Source organism: Mercenaria mercenaria, chromosome 9, assembly GCF_021730395.1.
Source record: "Mercenaria mercenaria strain notata chromosome 9, MADL_Memer_1, whole genome shotgun sequence".
Classification (NCBI taxonomy): Eukaryota; Metazoa; Mollusca; class Bivalvia; order Venerida; family Veneridae; genus Mercenaria; species Mercenaria mercenaria.
Genome location: NC_069369.1, coordinates 52,797,503 through 52,820,105, shown reverse-complemented (window position 1 = coordinate 52,820,105; position 22,603 = coordinate 52,797,503). Strand labels below are relative to the sequence as shown.

The window sequence follows — 22,603 nt, the reverse complement described above, 5'->3', positions numbered from 1 at the left end:
TTTATGTATTTTGACCACCTGGCAAAACGTAAATGCAATTTACACAACGTGAAGATTTTACAGAATATAGCCTCCAAACATTTGTCAATATTATATAGTTTATTTGTCTCAGTGTGTGTTTTCACTATATCAATACACTGAATATCACATTCAAAAGAATTATAATGTTTATTTATTAAATTCATCATCAGTTTTATTGTTTATATCGGTAAATTTACTTCGTTGCACAGCAACAGAGGAAGTAAATAATCCAATATGGATGAAATTTTGACCTAATTTTTTATTATTTTATCTTTCCTTTTAAATTTTAATACTTAAAAAAAGAAAATGTCCGATTCAGAAGATGAGGCACCAGATAAACAGCTCAAAATTGTCATCATGGGTGACGGAGCATCAGGAAAGGTGAATTTCAAGAAAAAAGAAGTCATTCATTTTCAAATGAATTATTGAATACCAAAAATGTTGACTTTTATAAATTAAACTCATGTAAATATGAACTCAGTGCAAGGTACATAGTATGAGAATTGTGTGATAGGGTGATAAAAAGGTGCACACAGTCTCGGGCTTGAGCCTTGGACTCCTCGCTGACAGGACCCATATTTGTGAGTGGTGTTTATACTGCTGTTTTCGCGTTACATCTGGTCTCGCAGTATTTGATTTTTTTTCGAGAACAACAATGTGTAGTGCTACCTATAGGAAACAAATTTGACCTACTTTGAAAGCTGATTACGTTTCACACCTTATTTGGGTAAAAGAATAAGAACCAGCCTAGTCATGCTAGTAGCATTGGATAACCATCATCTCCTCCCTACTAGAAATCTGAATTACTTAATTCCACATTCCAAGACCAAATACCATGCTACATCCTTCTTCCAAGGACCATCAGGCTATGGAACAGTGTTCCAATATATGTTGATCCAGTCAAGTCCAAGTCTACCAACTTTTGTCGGTAGACTCGACTCATGCTCTCTGAAGACCGTCTTACTTATGAAATTATTTTTACAAGTATCGGGGTCCAATACATTTTACACTTTCATGCGAAGCACTTTATCAAATTGGATGCCATAACACTAAATTACAATTAACTCCCTTGGTAAAAGTGAAGGTTACAATCATCCGAAACATGATGGATTAAAAATAAACAAGGACTAGAAAAATGATTTTCTTTTTGAAATAACCCATCCCTAGATTTGCCACTATAAATAATTTTAAATTGATGATTGTCTGCTCATGGATAGAACAAAACACAAGACATTGGCATAAAGAATTCAACAAGAAAACAAATACATGTAGTTATTAGTCATTACATTTGAAGCCATATATATCGTAATAACTGCTGCTTTGCGACTTGCTTGGATTTTCCCATATTTTACCAATCTATATGTTAACTGATATAACTTCCCAGGTATGTTTGTGTAAAATTTGCATATATTTTGTCATTTCAGACATCAATAGCCACAAGATATTCACAAGAGCAGTTTGGAAAGCAATATAAACAGACTGTTGGTCTTGACTTTTTCTTGAAGAGGATTGTTTTACCAGGTCTGGTATTAAGAAGTATCTATAAACATAGTTTCCCAGAAAACAGAAATTCGCTTATGTTTGTACTAAATATCGTTTTTGTTTAGGAGGTGAAGGGTTTGAACCCAGTGCAGTAATGATGGCATCTCCTAAAATTAAACCAGTACTGGAAATCCTGAATGTTAATCCAGTACCTGCTTTTCTAGGAAGCAGACTCACGTGTTATTCAAAATTAAAGCTGAAAGCTTTCTTCACAGTCAAACTAGAATAAAATTCAGAGTAGTCCAGATATGTTAATATTTTTTTCACATTATAGTCTATAATTAATTAATATAAATACAAATTTATGTAGAATGAATTAAGGTAAATTAAAGTAACTGTCATAATTTTACCTTTAAGAAGTTAGACAGAAGTTAATATGAATTTGATTGATTTTAAAAGAATGGACATGTACTGTAAAATCATTTAATTTTGTTGGCACAGAATTTTATGGTTTTTGTCGTAATGGCTATTTCTTGGGGATATGAATTTGTGGATTTTTACTTTCGAGATTAAAATAAATGGGAGCTTTAATTATTCTTTGGAGTATAGTTTTATGGTTTGACACGAAGAATATTTGAACTTTTTTGAAATGTTTGTATTGAGAGGAATAATCTGTGTTTTCTTGTAAACAGGTAATGTGAATGTAGCACTGCAGGTATGGGACATTGGTGGGCAAACTCTAGGAGGTTCTATGTTAGAGAACTATGTTTATGGTGTTCATGTAAGTTATGATATTTGTTGTCAATGTAAGTGAGTAAAATCATAACCAGTTACACTCATTGCTTCACTACTGGATACCATGTTGACATGATCTTGTATTATTAGTATTATGTAGTGCTTGAGAGTTCCTTTGGAAGATTAAAAGCCTTTCTGAAAAACCAAGCTTGGATTGTCACCATTAATTGTTATCTGGAGGGGTGGTATCTAACCATAAAAACTAGAGGGGTGGTATCCAACCTTAAAAACTAGAGGGGTGGTATCCAACCTTAAAAACTAGAAGGGTGGTATCCAACCTTAAAAACTAGAGGGGAGGTATCCAGCCTTTAAATCTAGAAAGGAGGATTCCAACCTTAAAAACTATTGGGGAAGGTATCAAACCTTAAAAACAAAAACTGAGAAAACCAACCTTTGAAACTAGAGGGGAGGTTACAAACCTTATAAACTAGAGGGAAGGTTACAAACCTTTATATCCAGAGGGGAGGTAACAAACCTTAAAATCCAGAGGGGAGGTTACAGACCTTAATATCCATAGGGGAGGTAACTGACCTTAATATCCAGAGGGGAGGTAACAAACCTTAAAAACTAGAGGGAAGGTTACAAACCTTTATATCCAGAGGGAAGGTTACAAACCTTTATATCCAGAGGGGAGGTAACAGACCTTAATATCCATAGGGGAGGTAACAAACCTTAATATCCAGAGGGGAGGTAACAAACCTTAAAAACTATAGAGGGGAGGTTACAAACCTTAATATCCAGAGGGGAGGTAACAAACCTTAAAAACTAGAGGGAAGGTTACAAACCTTAATATCCAGAGGGGAGGTTACAAACCTTAATATCTAGAGGGGAGGTAACAAACCTTAAAAACTATAGAGGGGAGGTTACAAACCTTAAAATCCAGAGGGGAGGTAACAAACCTTAAAAACGAGAGGGAAGGTTACAAACCTTAATATCCAGAGGGGAGGTTACAAACCTTAATATCCAGAGGGGTGGTAACAAACCTTAATATCTAGAGAGAAGGTTACAAACCTAAATATCCAGAGGGGAGGTTACAAACCTTAATATCCAGAGGGGCGGTAACAAACCTTAAAAACTAGAGGGGAGGTTACAAACCTTAATATCCAGAGGGGAGGTAACAAACCTTAATATCCAGAGGGGCAGTAACAAACCTTAAAAACTAGAGGGGAGGTTACAAACCTTAATATCCAGAGGGGAGGTTACAAACCTTAATATCTAAAGGGGCGGTAGAGGGGAGGTTACAGACTTTAAAACTAGAGAGAAGGTTACAAACCTTAATATCCAGAGGGGAGGTAACAAGCCTTAAAACTAGAGGGAAGGTAACAACGGGAGGTAACATAACTTAAAAATTAGAGGGGAGGTTACAAACCTTAAAACTAGGGAGAAGGTAACCAACGGGTGGTAACATACCTTAAAATTCAGACGGGAGGTTACAGAGGTTAAAATCCAGAGTAAACTAAATGGGAAGGAAACAATCTAGAGGTCAGGAAACCAACCTTAAAATCTAGAGGCTAGGTAACCAGCCTTTTAAAAAAGATGGGAGGTAGTCAGTCTTAAAAACTGTAGTTTTATAGAAATATGTTTTTGCTGTGGGGAAAAAAGTAGAAGTTTTAAAAACAAAAATAATTTAATAAATGCATTTATAACCTTGCATTCCAGGGTGCTCTATTAGTGTATGATATTACCAATCACAATAGCTTTGATAATTTAGAAGACTGGTATGGTACTATACGAAAAGTGATTGGTAAAGAAAAACTGCCGCACATGGCCCTAGTTGGTAATAAAAGTAAGTGTTACATTTTTGTCTTTAAATGATGTGGGATTTTTTTTTTTTTTTCATCTCTTTTTTTTTCTTAGGTGCGGTTATTTTTAGCCACACTAAACAGATTCAGAAAGGGAAAATGTGTATCAATTAAATTTTATAAGCTTAAATGAGTATGTGATAAGTTAAGAAATGTGCATGCATTCTAATATAATTCATCTTATTTATCATAGAGTAATAATGCCCTCCTGAAGTAATATAATATCCTCCTTTACTGAACCACTTACTATTTGAGCCGCGCCATGAGAAAACCAACATAGTGGGTTTGCGACCAGCATAGATCCAGACCAGCCTGCGCATCCGCGCAGTCTGTTCAGGATCCATGCTGTTCGCTAACAGTTTCTCCAATTCCAATAGGCTTTAAAAGCGAACAGCATGGATCCTGACCAGACTGCGCGGATGCGCAGGCTGGTCTGGATCCATGCTGGTCGCAAACCTTCTATGTTGGTTTTCCCATGGCTGGCTCATTTCTTGATGCAAATCTAATAAGTGTCCTGTTTCATTTTAGTTGATTTAGAACACATGAGAACAGTGAAAATAGACAAACATCAAAAATTTGCACAAGAACATGGCATGTCTAGTCATTTTGTGTCAGCAAAGACTGGAGACTCTGTGAGTATAAAATATTTTGACGAAGTTCTCATTTCACAAGACAACATCTTCTTATATCCTACTAGAGGGATCATCACCAAATTGTAGCATTCTTGTAAAAGTCCTGCCGCAAGTTTGTTAAATAATTAAGCATGACCTCTTTTATGGGTCACCAGAGCTAAAACTTTTTTCTCATTAATCAGTTGATGAAAATTAACCAAACTTGGTCTGTAGTATCCTTATAAAGTCCTCTGTCGAGTTTATACAAATGCCTCTGCTTGGCCTCTTTCAGGGGCCATTAGAGCTAAAATTTGAAAAAAACTATTGAACAACTCATGAGGCGCTTGATGGATCACCAAACCTGGTCTGTATCATTGTTTTATTAAGGTCCACTCGCAGGTTGCTTGAAATGGTTCAGCTTGACCCTTGGGGATAGGGTCGTTTAAGCTAAAATAGAAATAAAACAACATTTTCTTCCCATTTACCACTTAAATTATTAATCTTTTCCAAACTTGATTCGTAGTATCCTTGTAAGGTCCTCTCCCAAATGAGTTCAGATGGTTTCACTTGGCCCCTATTAGGGGTATGCAGTGCTAAAAATAGAAAAGTCTTTAATGACTTTTTCTCGTGAACCATTTAATGGATCTTGGCCTGTAGCAGCTTGGTCTGTAGTGTTGTTGTAAAGTCCTCCCACAAGTTTGTTCAAAAGTTCCTTTAAGGGGCCTCCAGAGCTAAAGCTAGAATAACCTTTAAACACTTGATGGATCTTCATTAAACTTGGTTTGTAGTATCCTTGTATTGACCTCTCTAAAGTTTGTTCATATGGTTGATTGGTTGCTGTCACAGCAAGCTTTTTGACATGTGAGCTCCAGCTTGCCAGTAGCTACAATGAATAGATTGATACACAGGAACCAGGTGTCATGTTTGAGCGATCAAGATATCTAGCCGTGGTAATTTCATAGAAAAATTATCAGGACCACATGAATGAGCCAGCCTGGTACCTAGAGTGTTCATGTTTCACTGTATATATTTGATTGCCGTGATCTTTGAGATGCAAAAATTATTTAAAGATACCAATTTATGGAAAAGTATATTTTGTTGATGCAAGAAAATAGTCATAGAGAAGCTTGAGTTTAGAGGATTTGATGCCTGCTTAACCAGTTGAAAATTATTTTGCTGTAAAACTTGATATTGCATGAAAAAAAAACTTCATTTAAGAAATAATGTATAGAAAAAAAACATTAAAAAATGTGTTTTAACGTTATTAATACACGGAAAGAGGTTATACATCCGCAGAAAATTTCTGGCAACATATAAGCGATTTTGAGTGTATTAATTTAGGTAAAACACGATTTTGCTATACATTATTTCGATTCTAATGTGCCCTTAATCTAAAACAGTAGATAAAATATAGTAGCACTCTTTCTTGGTCGCAACAAAAACATAGACGTCATCGCACATTAAAGCGATGTCTTTTTAGAGCATATTAGAATTTGTAATAATTATGTAGTCTTTGGGTAACCAGTTGGACAGTTGAGTCTGAACCAATTGTTAAAGCTACATAAAATTTTAAGGATTGCAAGTTATGTGAAAGCTTTGTTTAAAAAAAAAACTTTTATCTTTTATTCCAGGTTTCGTTGTGTTTTCAAAAAATTGCAGCAGAAATTTTGAATATAAAGTTAACAAAGCCAGATGTTGAGCAGCACCATAGGGTGGTGAAAGCGGAAATAGTGAATTACAGTAAACAAGAGGAGATTGCTGCGCGATCTATTCCTCAAACTTCTACGAAAAGCTCATTCTGTGTGTTGCAATAGTGATATTTTATCAGTACTGACATTATAACTTGGGACGTGTTAACTACAACTAAATGGCGTCAGTTACCCAGGCCAAGCACTCATCGATGTTTTGGTGGCTTGGCCTTAAGGGGTTCTAATTTTTGGAAAGCTGTCTTTAGTTCTTTTCAAACTTTTCCCAAGCTGGGCATGATGCAGGTCTAACATTAATTCTTGAAGTTTACTGAGTGAAAGGACTTTCACAACTGAAATTCTTCTTAACAAATGACTCCACTTTTGAATAGTTAAGAAAAAGGATTATAATTGTACCAGAAGTCTTCTAGAATATGTGGACCTATTAAGACTCTGCATAATACAAAACTCATGTGAAATCACATAAAATGTGAAGATTATTAATGATTACTTAACCTAACAATTTTAATCGTGGGGAGTTAATACAGCCTAATGTTTCCATCAGTATTACTGTCTATTTTACTTTCTTTATCTGAATGTTTTGAGAAATGAACAACAGAATTATTTACTGTTTATGTAGTTTAACCAGCTTTTCAAGTACTGTGAAATCATTAATATTTGTGGGGGATTTATTTTATGAATTTCAGGGTCAGTTCACAAAATTTAATCCCAACAAAGCAATAAAATTCCAATTCATCTATATGTTCAAAGGTCAAATGCACAAAGTTATTTTTCCCAGGAAATAGCAGATTTAGTCAAGACCACAGAATTTCCAGCTCACAATATTAATGGATTTCACAGTATCTAAGACGCCTATTTATTACATTCTTTTCTATGAATTATCGAAATTTTAGAGTGAAATATATCTGGTATTTTCACAGTGAAAAATATCAAATATATTTATCACTGATAAGAAACTAAGAAATGGGTAAATGAAGTCAAAACATGAAATAAAAAGGAAATTTGTTTGTTTTACTTGTAAGATTAAAATTATGAACACCGTACATTTTATAATTTACATTTTCAAGTATTGCTTATGGTGTTAACTCGATGAAATTATTTTGATCTTACACTGAAAGAAACAGATATCCTCTATGTATCAAGGTATGAGTAAAATTAGATAAAACTTTTTGGCATAGACATTGTACCCAAGTACGAAGGCGCTTACGTAATTACTGGACACAATTGCAATACAATGAATGATAGTAAATAATTATTACAAGTATAAGACCTAATTGGATGGTCTTGGTTCAAAGTTTTGTTGTTAAGTATTGTTTGCATGTTTTTGATAAGTTGTGCTAAATGTTGTTTGAATGAAGACTATAGCTTATTTGCACATGATTATTATTTTCAAATTATTTTCACGTACCTGTGTACTGTATCTTTGGTACTATTCATATTCATTTTATTTTCTAATTTCAAAATTGGGAGCCTGTTTTGGCACTTTTAACCCTTGCCATGCTGGACACGACTGATTCTGCCTTTGCGACCAGTGTAGATCATGATCAGCCTGCACATTCTTGCAGTCTGATCAAGATCTGCACTGTTCGCCATTCAGTCAGTATCTTTTTGGTAAGCACCCCTTTAAACAGGTAATGGTACTGTCCAAATTGAAAGAAAATTTAGCAAGATAAGGGTTAAGAATATTTGATTCATAACAGTTACTGTGTACTGTAGATTTGGTAATTTTGGCATAGGCTTTATTTGAAGATTTCATGGTAAGCTGCCACATTCAGTGTTAAGAACTAGTGAAATGTGAGTGTTTATGTTTTAGGACATGATGCAGGTTAAAAATTTACAAATATTCTGAATTCACTGGCAGCATTATCTACAAACATTAGCGAAATTAAAGGTCCAATACTAAGGAAAGTGAACATTTTAATTTCTTTTAAAAAGCACAGAAACTATTTCATTTTATTGGAAAATGAAAGTTGGTATGTAGAAATTCGAAATAAATCGCAGTATATGTACATTTATTTTTCTATGAAGTATGAAGAAAGTTAAAAAGACCTGGGGGTTCATTTTGTCGATTCATTGAAATTTCAACATAATACACATACATTTCTTTGAGTTCCAAAGACCTTCTGTAAATTTTGACCTGCCAATCTTCATTATTTAGTGTCTTGCAGAAGTCTATGCACTGGCTATGAAAAAAATTGCCAACTCACTTTCCCTTAGTAATGGACCTTTAAATTATTGCAAATATTACCCAAGTTGTGGAATATTTTTGAACTTGAAACTGATTATTATTTAGGCATGTTTTAAAACTCATGAGTCACACTGTTTTTTAACATTAGCAAAAATGAAATAGTCGCAAATATTATCCAATCTACGGAACTTCATATATTTTTACACATATCACATAAGTTACAGGTGATTTTATGTTTATGATTTAGGCTGATAGCATTTATTGTAGTTTAGTGTACACTTTTATTAGCTGCAGTTCAGAAATAATTCACCTTATTCATTTACATATCAGAATTTAAATGTGCATTAAATTTAAACTCGAGTATGAATGGCCAGATGTGAACGTTTGATATATCCAGTTTGCAAGTTTTTTTTATTGCTAGCCCAAATTTATCATATCTTACATGAATATTGAATATTTAGAAGCAGAGTGATTATCTATAAAAGTTTAATGGAAAATACCATATTGAATAGCTTTGGAACCCAGTCTGACAATTTTTAGCTTTCCTTCGCCTGGGGAAATCCATTTTCTGACCTTAGTGCCCCCTATATTATACAAAAAATAAATGGACTTGTGCTTTAGAAGGATAACTCTTGGATTTATTGATCCAATTGCTAAATTCCGATGGGAAAAGAAACCGATCACAATTATGTACTTATGACTGTCTCCAAACATAGAGGAATATTTTCTTTCTACCTCCTGAAGCTTTTCAGGCAGCTTGTAGCTGCTCTAAAGTATGTCAGTACAAAATTAATTTTATTAATGTCAATGTACATGGCAAAATAAAACTTTTGTATATGAAGATCTAAATGATCTATGAAAGATGGGAAATTTCTAGTGTCATTGCCTAATTTTTGTTTTAAGCATGCACCAGTATGACCGTGTGTTAACTGTGCTGTTGATAGAAAAATCAATAATCAATAGTCCATGTCAACTCAGACAGAGATTCCCAGGCTTTGATGATATCAGAAAATTAGCACCAATGCACACCTAATAAGAATGAAATTTTGGTATGTTTTTTTTTGTGGACATGCCATCAATGATCAGAGTTCCCAGGCTATATAATGAAGTCAGGGTATCTGCTTTTTTGGGGTTCCGTTGCTAAGTGTTCTTAATGTCACAGACTCACTTACCCTTCACTTTTGGGAGGTCATTAAAAGCAGGAGAAAAACATCAAAATTCTTTTTGTACACCATAATTATATAATTTGAGCTTCTAGTTTCAAAAAGAACCTTAGCCCTTACCATTCTGGACACGATTGATTCTGCCTTTGTGACCAGTGTAGATCATGATCAGTCTGCACATCCATGCAGTCTGATCATGATCTGCACTTTTCGCTATTCAGCCAGTATCTTTTTGGTAAGCACCCCTTTTAACAGTTAATGGTACTGTCCAGATTGGATGATGGACAAGTTCAATATAGAAATGTAGCAGGGTAAGGGTTAAAGAAGATATTCAATGTATAATCTTAGTATAGCAACTGGTGAGACACAATTATACTTTCAATTTTACCATTTGGCATTGAGTTCATAGCCATGCTATATATGTACAGCAGAATATTTTCAGTAACTTAATATTTTTATGGGGATGTTAGAATTAAAGTAGTAATACTTTCACCGTTCCGATGATTTTATATCTAACTATTCAAGCCAGCAGCCTCATGGTTAATTTACCAGAACTCGAAACCATTGTATATCGGACAATAAAGCATGTGAGGACTTGATTATTTGATAAGCAAAATGATAGACTCAGAACCATTGTATATCAGACAATAAAGAATATGTGGGCTTGATTATTTGATAAGCAAAATGTCATAGACTCAGAACCATTGTATATCAGACAATAAAGCATGTGAGGACTTGATTATTTGATAAGCAGATTATTAGCTTCTTCTCTATTGACAGTTTTACACAATTTTTATTGTTGAAAAGAAAACTGATGTAACTCACTCTTTATTTAATAGGAGTTACAACAGTTTTCCATTCAACTCTCATCATGTACACTTTGCACTCACAATCAATATGATTTGGTGATGTCACACAGAATTGTCACTTTGTTTATACTAGGTTCATGGATCACTGCACAAATCACTAATTCTTCCAGTAACTGGTTTTGAATCTCAATGTAGTTAGTTCTTAATTTCATTCATTGAAAAAGTATCATTTGCTGTAATTATTGCTTATATTCCTGGCATGTATTTCTCATGTATTTGTGAAAATAACTTTTTGAAGGGCACTCCATTTAAAATCATTTTCGTTTTGCTGTAAGATAGGGTTATATTTGTAAACAGCTGAAAATTGTATAATTGAGTTTTCTTCACAATATATGATTAAGAAAGTGCATTTACTGATTTGATAGTGTCATTTTAAAGGTAAATGTTTACGTCATTTACTTGTTAGTTGATATTGCAATATAAGAAATAGTTGAGAGGATTCATATTTTGTAAAAATAATCTTTGGATCGTCATTTAGTCATACTGAAAGAAGGGCCTTCAAGGTCAAGCGGAGATGGACATTGATTGTGAGTTAAAAACCCTGCAAAGGGTGTAGAGGAAACAGGCTTATTGAAGGTCAGTGATTCTACTCGGGTGCCTAGCTATACCTGAAATATATCCAGAGGGGCATCTGCAGTATTCCTTTGAAAGCTGAAAAGTCATGTACATCACCATGTGGCCAGAATTTTGTTAGTGTGACTAAGAACACAACAAATAAACATACTAGTTATTAGATCTAATATAGAATGAGTTTTGTTTGAATTACTGTATTAATTCGTCCAGTTCTAAATGTTATAACAAGATTGCCTTTTTAATGGCCTTCAGAGTCTTTCTGTATGAAAGATGGAGTTTTAAGTAGACTTAGTTGTTTTTTTTAATAACTTCGTGCCAAGTGGCCCTAAAAATATTGACAAGATAAGAGACACTTGAAGTCTAGATTTTATAGAAAAAATAATTCTCAAGCAGTTGCTTACTGGCTATGTTCCACAAAGTGCTTTAAACTTGCATTTTTTGTTGCAACTATAACTTGTATAGGAAATACTTTTTGTGTGATTTCTGTATATACTCATAATATTATGTTTTTCTACTTTCACTTTTATCCCATATCATGCTGGAAACAATTGATTATGCCTTTGCAACCAGTGTAGGTCATGATCAGCCTGCTCATCTATGCAGTCTGATCACGATCTGCACTGTTCGCCATTTAGTTAGTATCTTTTTGATAAGCACCCCTTTTAACAGTTAATGGTACTTCCAAAATGAAAAATGGACAAGTTCATTATAGAAATTTAGCAGGGTAAGGGTTAAATGAAAAGAACAAGGAGTAAATGTTTTTCACACTGAATGACATCACAATTTTGAGGTTGAATCTTAAGGACATATATATTTACGTCCTTGTCTATCCTGACCAAAAGAGCTGACCCACCATATTTTATTTTAACCCTTACCATGCTGGAAACGATTAGTTCTGCCTTTGCGACCAGTGCAGTCTGATCATGATCTGCACTGTTCGCTATTCAGTCAGTATCTTTTTGGTAAGCACCCCTTTTAACAGTTAATGGTACTGTCCAAATTGGAAGATGGACAAGTTCATTATGGAAATGTAGCAGGGTAAGGGTTAACCTGTTATAGTAATTACAACCAGTAAATGTAAACTGTTGTAATAGAATTATTTTGTTGTTTTTATCCTAAATATTCCTTCTACCCACATTCCAAATTTGGTGAAAAATTGATAAAATTATGCAACAATATTTCTGGCATTGCTCACTAGCTAGATTTCAATGTTGAGTTGACTCTGAAATAATTCTTAACAAAGAAATTAATGAATGATTGACTTTAAGGGATGGGTTAATATCAAATAAAGATTCTAATGAAATACATAATCATGCTACTTTAAGTCTGCTTTTTTAAAGAGCCAGCTCTAAAGAAAGAATTATTCTCAAGACCTATGCCTAAAGAATTTTTTTCCCTTTTTATTAGCTCACCTGTCACATAGTGACAAGGTGAGCTTTTGTGATCACCCTTCGTCCGTCGTCCGTCGTCAGTCCGTCCGTGCGTCCGTCCGTCCGTCAACAATTTCTTGTCTGCACGATAGTGGTTTCATTTATGATTTTATTTTAACCAAACTTGCACACAACTTGTATCACCATAAGATCACGGTTCCTTTCTTGAACTGGCCAGATGCCATCATGGGTTCCAGAGTTATGGCCCCTGAAAGGGCCAAAATTAGCTATTTTGACCTTGTCTGCACAATAGCAGCTTTATTTATGATTTGATTTTTACCAAACTGGCACACAACTTGTATCACCATAAGATCTTGGTTCCTTTTTTGAACTGGCCAGATTCCGTTATGTGTTCTAGAGTTATGGCCCCTGAAAAGGCCAGAATTAGCTATTTTGACCTTGTCTGCACAATAGCAGCTTCATTTATGATTTGAATTTAATCAAACTTGCACAAAACTTGTGTCACCATAAGATCTCGGTTGCTTTCTTGAACCGGCCAGATCTCATAATGGGTTCCAGAGTTATGGTCCCTGAAAGGGCCAAAATTAGCTATTTTGACCTTGTCTGCACAATAGCAGCTTCGTTTATGATTTGATTTTAACCAAAGTTGCACACAACTTGTATCACCACAAGATCTTGCTTCCTGACTTCAACTGGCCAGATTCTATCATGGGTTCCAGAGTTATGGCCCCTGAAAGGTCCAAAATTGGCTATTTTGGCTTTTGCAGCCATATAGAGACTTCATTTATGGTTTTATTTGATACAAACTTTTGAAATATCTTCAACAACAATAAGTCTTGGATTCCGTGACAAATCAGATCCAATCATAGGTTCCAGAGTTATTTTATATCTTGATTACCTCCCCTGATTGTAATGAAAATGGATTTATATCAGTTAGTACTTATAGGACTTATTTGAAATCTCATTATTGTTATTATTTGGACTGAGACAATCAGGTAGATGACTGTGAACTGATTTTATGTCAAATTACCTCCCTTTATTTCAAATTGAAATGGGTATATCTCCATAACTAATGAAGATACTGATCTGAAATTTCATTTATGTCAACAGATTTATTTGGCAGATCCTTCTTTTGTTCACTTACAATTTTTATTTTTAGCTCGACTATTCGAAGAATAAGTAGAGCTATCCTACTCACCACGGCGTCGGCGTCGGCGTCACACCTTGGTTAAGTTTTTCGTACCAGTCCACATTTTGACAAAGTCTTTTGAGATAAAGCTTTGAAACTTTCAACACTTATTTACCATCACCATGGCCAGTTATAGGCAAGAGTACATAACTCCATCAAGGATTTTGGCTGAATTATGGCCCCTTTTGACTTAGAAATCATGGTTAAGTTTTTCGTACCAGTTCATATTTTGACAAAGTCTTTTAAGATAAAGCTTTGAAACTTTCAACACTTGTTTACCATCACCATGGCCAGTTATAGGCAAGATACATAACTCCATCAAGTAGTTTGGCTGAATTATGGCCCCTTTCGACTTGGAAATCTTGGTTAAGTTTTTCGTACCAGTTCATATTTTGACAAAGTCTTTTGAGATAAAGCTTTGAAACTTTCAACACTTGTTTACCATCACCATGTCCATTATAGGCAAGAGCACATAACTCCATCAAGGATTTTGGCTGAATTATGGCCCTTTTTGACTTTGAAATCTGGTTAATATTTCGTACCAGTTCATGTTTTGACAAAGTCTTTTGAGATAAAGCTTTGAAACTTTCAACACCTGTTTACCATCACCATATCCAGTTATAGGCAAGAGTACATAACTCCATCAAGGATTTTGGCTGAATTATGGCCCTTTTTGACTTTGAAATCTGGGTTAATATTTCGTACCAGTTCATGTTTTGACAAAGTCTTTTGAGATAAAGCTTTGAAACTTTCAACACCTGTTTACCATCACCATATCCAGTTATAGGCAAGAGTACATAACTCCATCAAGGATTTTGGCTGAATTATGGCCCCTTTTGACTTAGAAATCTTGGTTAAGTTTTCCGTACCAGTTCATATTTTTTGTAAAGTGTTTGACATATGGCTTTGAAACTTTTATCACTTGTTTAGTATAATAGTCTCTATCTGTAGGAAAGAGTACATAACTCTGTCATCTATTTTGGCTGAATTATGGCCCTTTCTGGACTTCGAAATTGGTTCTGTTTTCATACAAGTCCACCTTTTGTCAAAACTATTTGACATATGGCTTTTAAACTTTGACCACTTGTTTATCATTATGATTTCCATCTGTAGGCAAGAGTACATAACTATTTTGACTGAATTATGGCGCTTTTTGGACTTTGAAATTGGTTCATATATTGCCATTTAGTGCAAGACTTATCGAAATCAAAGAAATACAGGAACATTGTTTGTCTAATCTATTTATTTCTTTTGTCTGAATATCTGTGGAAATATTTTGACCCCATTCTTCAATCAACTCTTCGAATAGTCGAGCGCGCTGTCATTAGCCAGCTCTTGTTTTAATTACTTCCCTTTTACGTTATATAAATAGCTTATTTTTAGTAACTTTTTTTATTATTGGCCGTAGGGAAAAACTGAGACCACTTTTCTGTGGTACAACATGGATGGTACCTCCAATTTCTAGGTGTATTTTGACATATCTATACCTTGTAAGAAATTTTTTTTCTTTTTGGTGAAATTTCTTTGCTTTGTTGTTCCTGTCCTTTGGAATTAGATATTTTTTCTGAGGACCTTCTTGTCCTCAAGTGCAATGATAACAGGTGAGCGATATAGGGCCATCATGGCCCTCTTGTTAACTATCCTAAACCAAACAGGGAGGGTAAGTTATTATTATACATGGATGGTCCAGTGTTATCCATTATCATGGTCATCAACATTTTTGCTTTAACTTCTCTGAAACTGCTGGTCAGAATTACACAAAATTTGATATATAACATCATGGCATAAACCCCTCCCAAATTTGTTCTAATGGCAAACATAGCTACAATAGAAAAACCTGTAAATGACTTCCTGTCACAAACCACTTGATAAATATTAACCAAACTTGGTATATAGCATCCATGGATATTCCTTTGGTTCAAATAGTTCTGTTTGACTCTTGACTGAGTAGCCAAAAGCAGGAAAACCTTTAAAGAGTCTTCTCATGAATTACTTGATGGATGTTTACAAAACATGGTCAGTAGCAAGGTCAAAAGGCCAAGGTCTAGGTGAGTGACTCAGATGGGTGATCATGCTAGCATGCATTTATCAGAAGTCTCAGTGTGGTTTATACTTGTGTAGATGCACAAAAACAACAGTTTACTCTAAATATTGCATTTTAGAGAACAAAAGCTTGGGTTTTGTTTTAACATTAATTTATTGAACTGTTATAGGAATTAGCAGTCTTGTAGATTAAAGTTAGATTTTGGCATCCTTTTCTTGTGATTCCAAAGTACTGCTGTTACTCTCACTGAATTTTACCATTCCTTCTAATGTTGTCAGTACTTTTCTGTCATTGTGTTCCTTTTATTTTGTAATTTATTTTTGTCATTGATAGAAGCAGCTGGATCTGCAGTTTCACAAGAAAACCCCAAAAGTCACAGCCACAAAGGTCATAGTAGTATGGTTTGAAAACTAATGCGGGGGCCTCCGTGGTCGAGTGGTTAAGGCCGCTGACTTAAAATCACTTGCCCCTCATTGATATGGGTTCGAGCTCCACTCAGGGTGTTGAATTCTTCATGTGTGGAAGCCATCCAGCTGGCTTACCGAAGGTCGGTGGTTCTTACCCAGGTGTCCGCTCATGATGAAATAATGCACAGAGGAGCACCTGGGGTCTTCCTCCACCATTAAAGCTGACCAATAATTGTGTTGTTGCGACGTTGAACCCAACAAAAAAAATAAATAAATGAAAACTAATGCAAGGAAGAGAGAATAATTTAGGGTCAGAAGCTTTTCAAACAGCATACTAGCTAGCCTTTCATTGGCTAGCCTGTCATTGGTGAAGGGGATATAAAAACATTGGGGTATTTCTGGTTGAAATTTGTCACAGCAAAACTTACTTATTTTAGACAGATAACTTTGAAGAGATGACTTGTATTGTATCATTAAACAGACTTTTTCAAGCAAGATTTCTTGCAGATTGAGAGTTGAAAACTTCCAGAAGAGAAGCTTCCTTTCTTCAATTCAAAAATATTGATTTCAGGGAATTTTATATTTGAAAATGGAAGTTAAAATATAATTTGGGATTTTATTCAGTCTCAAAATCACAATGCGACAAATATGTTCATTTTGAGGGGAGCAGTGGTCTAGTGGATAAGGTGTTGGCCACTCAATCCAGGGATCATGGGTTTGAGTCTCACTGGGGTCACAACCATGACTTCTCATATGACACCAGTACTGGTTTTTTCCTGAAAGCAGACTCGAGAGTGGTTCAAATAAGCTTGAAGCTTTATCACAATCAAGCTGAAACAAATTAGTATAAATATGTTCATTTTATTAAGACTGATTACATGGCCTCTCAGTTTTGATTTATTCATGCAATTTATTATTCTTTGTCTTATAAATATCACATGTATATCGTAAGAGTGATTTTTGCTTTGTAACTTGATATATTCAACTTGTTTATAAATTTAGCCGGTATTCATTAAGCTGGTACAATGTATTTACATTTCAGATCCGGTTTATCAAGTATGTTTTTGAGGGATAGAATTACTTCTCTTTTTTATTATTATTTCTGAAACATTTGATTGATTTGGTTGTATCATTTTCTTTATGTATTTTTTTTAATGTTTAAGACAACTATGTTAATAATTTATGTTTTGAACTTAGAGTAACAATGTATCATTTTTCATATTAATGATTTTTTTTTTCAGATTTATACCTCGTTAATGTTTCCTTCAAAAAGAATATTCTTATTAGTTATTTCCTGTACTAATCTGTTCCTTTAACTAGAAACTATAATCTAATGTGTCTAATTATTAGATGTTTAACATGTCCAGTTATTTTAAAGTTTAAGTCAACCTTTAGCCTGCTGGCAGCAAATGATTCTGCCTATGCGACCAGTGCAGACCAAGATCAGCCTACAGATCCGTGCAGTGTGATCTTGGTCTACACTCAGTCAGTAAATTTTCAGTGGACACCCCTTCGAATAATAAATGGTACTGCCCAAATTGAAGGATAGACCAGTCCATTTTAGAAATTCAGCAGGGTAAAGGTTAATAGAATTGATGGGCATTATAGTTTGTGGACTTACTTGTATTGTCTTGTGTTCACCATGACTGCATCTTCAGATTTTTGTTACAAAGTCTATCAGGCCTTAAGGTTATAAACTTGGAGACCAGACAGAAAACTCCAGCTTCTGATTGGCTGTTTCTGAGCACAGTTTTGAAACTGACCAATGAGAAAGGAACATTCTTAGACTGACCTCCAATCTCAGTTTACAAACCTTGGATCCTGGTATACTGTGAAACCATTAATTTTCATGGGGAACTAATTTTCATGAATTTTGTGGTTGAGTCAGTGCTCAAAATTTAATGCCTAAGAAGCAGTTAAAATCCCATTCATTTCTTTTATCAAAGGTCAAAATTCATAAATTTGTATCTCAACAAAGACTTAATCTGCATTTTGGTTTTTGTTGAATTAATTTTTTTATGCCCCCGAAGGGAGGCATATTAGTCTTCAACTGTTCGTCCGTTCGTTAGTTCATTAGTTAGTTCGTTCGTTCGTCACAACGTTAACTTTTTGCATGAAGGCACTTTACTCGCGAACCACTGCACCCAGGACCATCAAACTTCACTTGCTGATAGTACTTATTGATTACACCACCCCTACTGACTTTGGGGTCACCAGGTCAAAGGTCAAGGTCACAGGGGCCAGCGTTAACTTTCTGCATGAAGGCACTTTTCTCGCGAACCACTGCACCCAGGACCATCAAACTTCACTTGCTGATAGTACTTACTGAGTACACCAACCCTACTGACTTTGGGGTCACCAGGTAAAAGGTCAAGGTCACAGGGGCCAATGTTAACTTTTTGCATGAAGGCACATTACTCGCAAACCACTGCACCCAGGACCTTCAAACTTCACATGCTGATAGTACTTATTGAGTACACCACCCCTACTGACTTTGGGGTCACCAGGTCAAAGGTCAAGGTCACAGGGGCCAACGTTAACTTTTTGCATGAAGGCACTTTACTCGCGAACCACTGCACCCAGGAACTTCAAACTTCACATGCTGATAGTACTTACTGAGTACACCACTCCTACTGACTTTGGGGTCACCAGGTCAAAGGTCAAGGTCACGGGCCAGCGTTAACTTTTTGCATGAAGGCACTTTACTCGCGAACCACTTCACCCAGGACCTTCAAACTTTTCATGCTGATAGTACTTTATGAGTACATCAACCTACTGACTTTGGGGTCACCAGGTCAAAGGTCAAGGTCACAGGGGCTAACATTAACTTTTTGCATGAAGGCACTTTACTCGCGAACCACTTCACCCAGGACCTTCAAACTTCACATGCTGATAGTACTTATTGAGTACACCACCCCTACTGACTTTGGGGTCACCAGGTCAAAAGTCAAGGTCACCAGGTCAAAGGTCAAGGTGCTGCGGGGGCATTTGTCACCATTAGTGACAGCTCTTGTTTTCTCAAGTCTTTTGATGTATTTACTGTTTATACTTTTATCTGGAATACAGTGATGTTTCGTACAGTTTTAGATTGTTGCTCTCAAAAGGAATGAAAATATCTATCGTTGTTGAGAAGTGCTTGGTCTCATGTGTTTATACAGTACTTCATACTAGCATTTCACTAATAAATAGCTGAATTTTCACTTCAGATTCTAAATAAATTTTCTTTTAATTAATTAAGAGAAACTGTCTTACTACAATTATCATTTGTATTATTAATATTGACATGCAATGAATCCGCCAAAGAGGTTGTTCAGAGAATGGTTTGATATTAAGAAACTTATCTTTGATTGGACAAATTTATTGACAGTTTCTAAGATTAGCATCTTTGTTCTGGGTACACATTTTGTGCATGTATCATGAATAAATCAAATGAAAACAGACTTATTTTTATTGTTTATACCTGTCATTAGAAATGAGCTGCACTGACGCTAACGGTTTCTCTAATTGCAACAGGCTTTGAAAGCGAACAGCATGGATCCTGACCAGACTGCACGGATGCGCAGGCTGGTCTGGATCCATGCTGGTTGTGAATGCACTACGTTGGTTTTCTCATGGTGCGGCTCAAATGCTTTTTATTCAGTTAAGAAACATTATACAATTAAACCTCATAGTGGCACACTTGAAAAGAAAACCTCACAAAACAAACAGGTATCTGGTGGCTGTCATCAAGCACTTAACATGATAACCCTTGATATAGTAATAGGAACAAAAAAATATATATCAATCAGTGATTTTCTCTTGAATAAAATCATTGTCATTCAGGTGTTTATCATTATATTACAGGAGCTGCATCAGTGGAGCCATATGACCTCAAGGATGCTCGCTTTTGTAGTCAGTTTAGTTCATTGAAACTGAAATATGGTCACTGTTTTTATAGTGATATCAAGAAAATGCAGCTTAGGCTGTAAATATTTGTAGAAAGTAGATTTTACTTAAGGATGTACGAGCATTTTTTTCAGGATATCCGCCATTTTGAAAAATGTTTCTTCGAATATTGCTTTCTAACAAAAGTTTTGCCAAAAATTAATGCTAAATAATTAAAATATGGCTAATAATGTACCATTTAACCAAATATATTATGCTTTTTGCGGAAAAAAAATTTTCACCCTTATTTTTGGCTGGCATTTGCCTAAAATTGATGTAAGATTTACAATGGGGTAGGGGTAGGTAATTTCAAATATCTATTAAAGTAAATCAGGTTTGGTTTTGATATTTTTCTGACTGATATTTATGATGATAAGCTATAAATAAAATAAAAGTTTTCAAGATAGCACTTTATATTATCTAGAAAATATAAATTAAAACAAAAAGAACAAAAAATATCAAAATTTTTAACAGTTTTTTTCTTAATAAATCTCTTAGATGCACGGTGACCCCAACCTTTTTTCTTTCCATTTTGAAGCATTTTTGTGTGTTATTAATATTGCAAAATATTTTGAAAATCTTAACGTCAGAATTTTTTTTGGTAGATCTAAATACGTTTTTTCCATTGAAAATAAAGTGGGTGGGGTAATTATGTCAACATGTAAAACATAAAGAGATTTGTTAGTGACAGTTATGCTTATATATGCTTATATAATACTGACATCACCATATATTCATATAAACCTGTAAGACCTGAAATCCCTATAAGATTAAGTAGGATATTATATGTTTTATAAAGTAACAACATTTTTTCAATTTTACAAAATTTCAAAAATGCGTACAGTGTGTGAAGAAAATACACTATAAAATTAAAACGAGTTCGGTGACCTATGTTTTTTCTGCTCTTGTTTGTCTTAGAAACTAATGTTCTTCAAGCTCACAGGGTAAGAAAAAATTCTTAACGTTAGAAAAAATTCGCTCCTTAAGGGCAATTTTTAAATAATAATTTAAATTACATTGTAATTGTTTTTTCAATGTTGACAATTGACGTTGAAGAAACACCAATAGATTCTTTCCATTCTACCGGTAATCATTTCGCCAGAGCATTCTTGCCCATTACATTTACTTTTACCATACTATATTACCCTGAACACCAGGTGGCCTCCGTGGCATAGTGGTTAAGGCCTCCAACTTTTAATCACTTCTCTCTTACCACTGGGGGTTCGAAACCTCACTTGGGTAGCAGAGTTCTTTCAATACATGCGAGGAAACCTTCAAGCTTGCTTTACAGACAGTTTGTGGTTCTACTCAGATGTCTGTCTGTCTGTGTCTGCAATAATTCATTGAGGGGCACGTGGGGTATTCCTCCAGCATTGAAAGCTGGAAAGTCACCATATGAGCTAAAATTGTTTAGGTATGGCATTAAACTCAACAAACCAAATAGTAACACTGGGCTTAAACTTAGATAACCTCCAGTTAGATAGATAAGGACTGCTTGTAGAGATAGAAACAAGGTCAAGTGTTGCACGATTTTAAATCTTGTCTAGATGTAATAATTACATTTATAATGGCTTACATTTTAAATTTACTTGCTTACATAAGGACCCAGATTTGTAATTTTTCAAGTCTAGGAATGTAACTATATAAAAGAATAAAGCGCAGTAAAATGAACAATTTACTTTGCAGTACATTTTATCTATCATTATGCCCTTCATTTTCCAAAATGACTCTATCCTTACCAGTAATATGTTTTTCTACTTAATTGCCTCATTTTAGACCCTACATGACCCAGTCGAAGACTTGCAAACACTGACCGTGTTTCAAGCAGAACAGATTAGTAATTTCACCTCTAGAAATACGGAAGTTTTTTCTACGATTGACTTGGTTATCTACGTTTTTACTCAGATGATCCGTTTTCAAATTTGACCTTAATACATAGACATACATTCTGACAATGTTTTATGAAGATCTGAGTTACATTTTAAATGTGGCCTTTAGTCCTAATATTTGACCTAGTTATTGACCCCAGATGGACAGTATTGAACTTGTTTCAGATTTTATTGAAATAAACACTATGAGCATATTTCACTAAGGCTGGGCTCTAACTGACCAATAAAATTGTTGATGACAGACATTGGTATCACAACAGCTCTGCTCTGAGCTACAACTAAAACATTTGGTATAAAAAGAGCAATAACTCAACAAGAGCAGTCAATATTTGAAGCTCTGTCACTTAATACTAGCTTACAAACAGCAGTTTAAAGCAATGACCATTGGCCTCTAAGTGTGACCTTAACCTTAGACAAGGGACCTGGTTCTTGTGCATGACACTCTGTCTTGGTGTGGTGAACATTTGAGCCAAGTAATATTGAAATCCCTTTAAGGATTGTCGAGTTACAGACTCGACAGGAAAAAATCCCTTTTGGCCTTGACTTCCA

At 34.9% G+C, this 22,603-nt stretch overlaps 1 protein-coding gene and 1 long non-coding RNA gene across 2 annotated transcripts; both read left to right on the top strand.

Moving 5' to 3' along the window:
• Positions 1-193: 193 nt before the first annotated feature.
• LOC128559519 (ras-related protein Rab-28-like) lies at positions 194-12,297 on the top strand. The gene is made up of 6 exons (XM_053551418.1): positions 194-402; positions 1,446-1,542; positions 2,196-2,284; positions 3,958-4,084; positions 4,629-4,732; positions 6,343-12,297. The coding sequence occupies exons 1-6, from the start codon at positions 328-330 to the stop codon at positions 6,523-6,525; spliced, it is 675 nt and encodes a 224-aa protein (XP_053407393.1). The 5' UTR covers positions 194-327; the 3' UTR covers positions 6,526-12,297.
• Positions 12,298-14,329: 2,032 nt separating this feature from the next.
• LOC128559521 (uncharacterized) lies at positions 14,330-19,681 on the top strand. Its single transcript, XR_008372430.1, has 2 exons — positions 14,330-18,761; positions 19,215-19,681. It is a non-coding gene; the product is annotated as an uncharacterized LOC128559521 (long non-coding RNA).
• Positions 19,682-22,603: the final 2,922 nt, after the last annotated feature.

What these genes read in the sequence shown, in the direction of transcription:
- LOC128559519 (XM_053551418.1), top strand. Translation starts at nt 328, where the DNA reads ATGTCCGATTCAGAAGATGAGGCACCAGATAAACAGCTCAAAATTGTC. An exon ending in GGCCCTAGTTGGTAATAAAA is followed by an intron (nt 4,085 to 4,628) that starts GTAAGTGTTACA and finishes GTTTCATTTTAG; the next exon opens with TTGATTTAGAACACATGAGA. An exon ending in CAGCAAAGACTGGAGACTCT is followed by an intron (nt 4,733 to 6,342) that starts GTGAGTATAAAA and finishes CTTTTATTCCAG; the next exon opens with GTTTCGTTGTGTTTTCAAAA.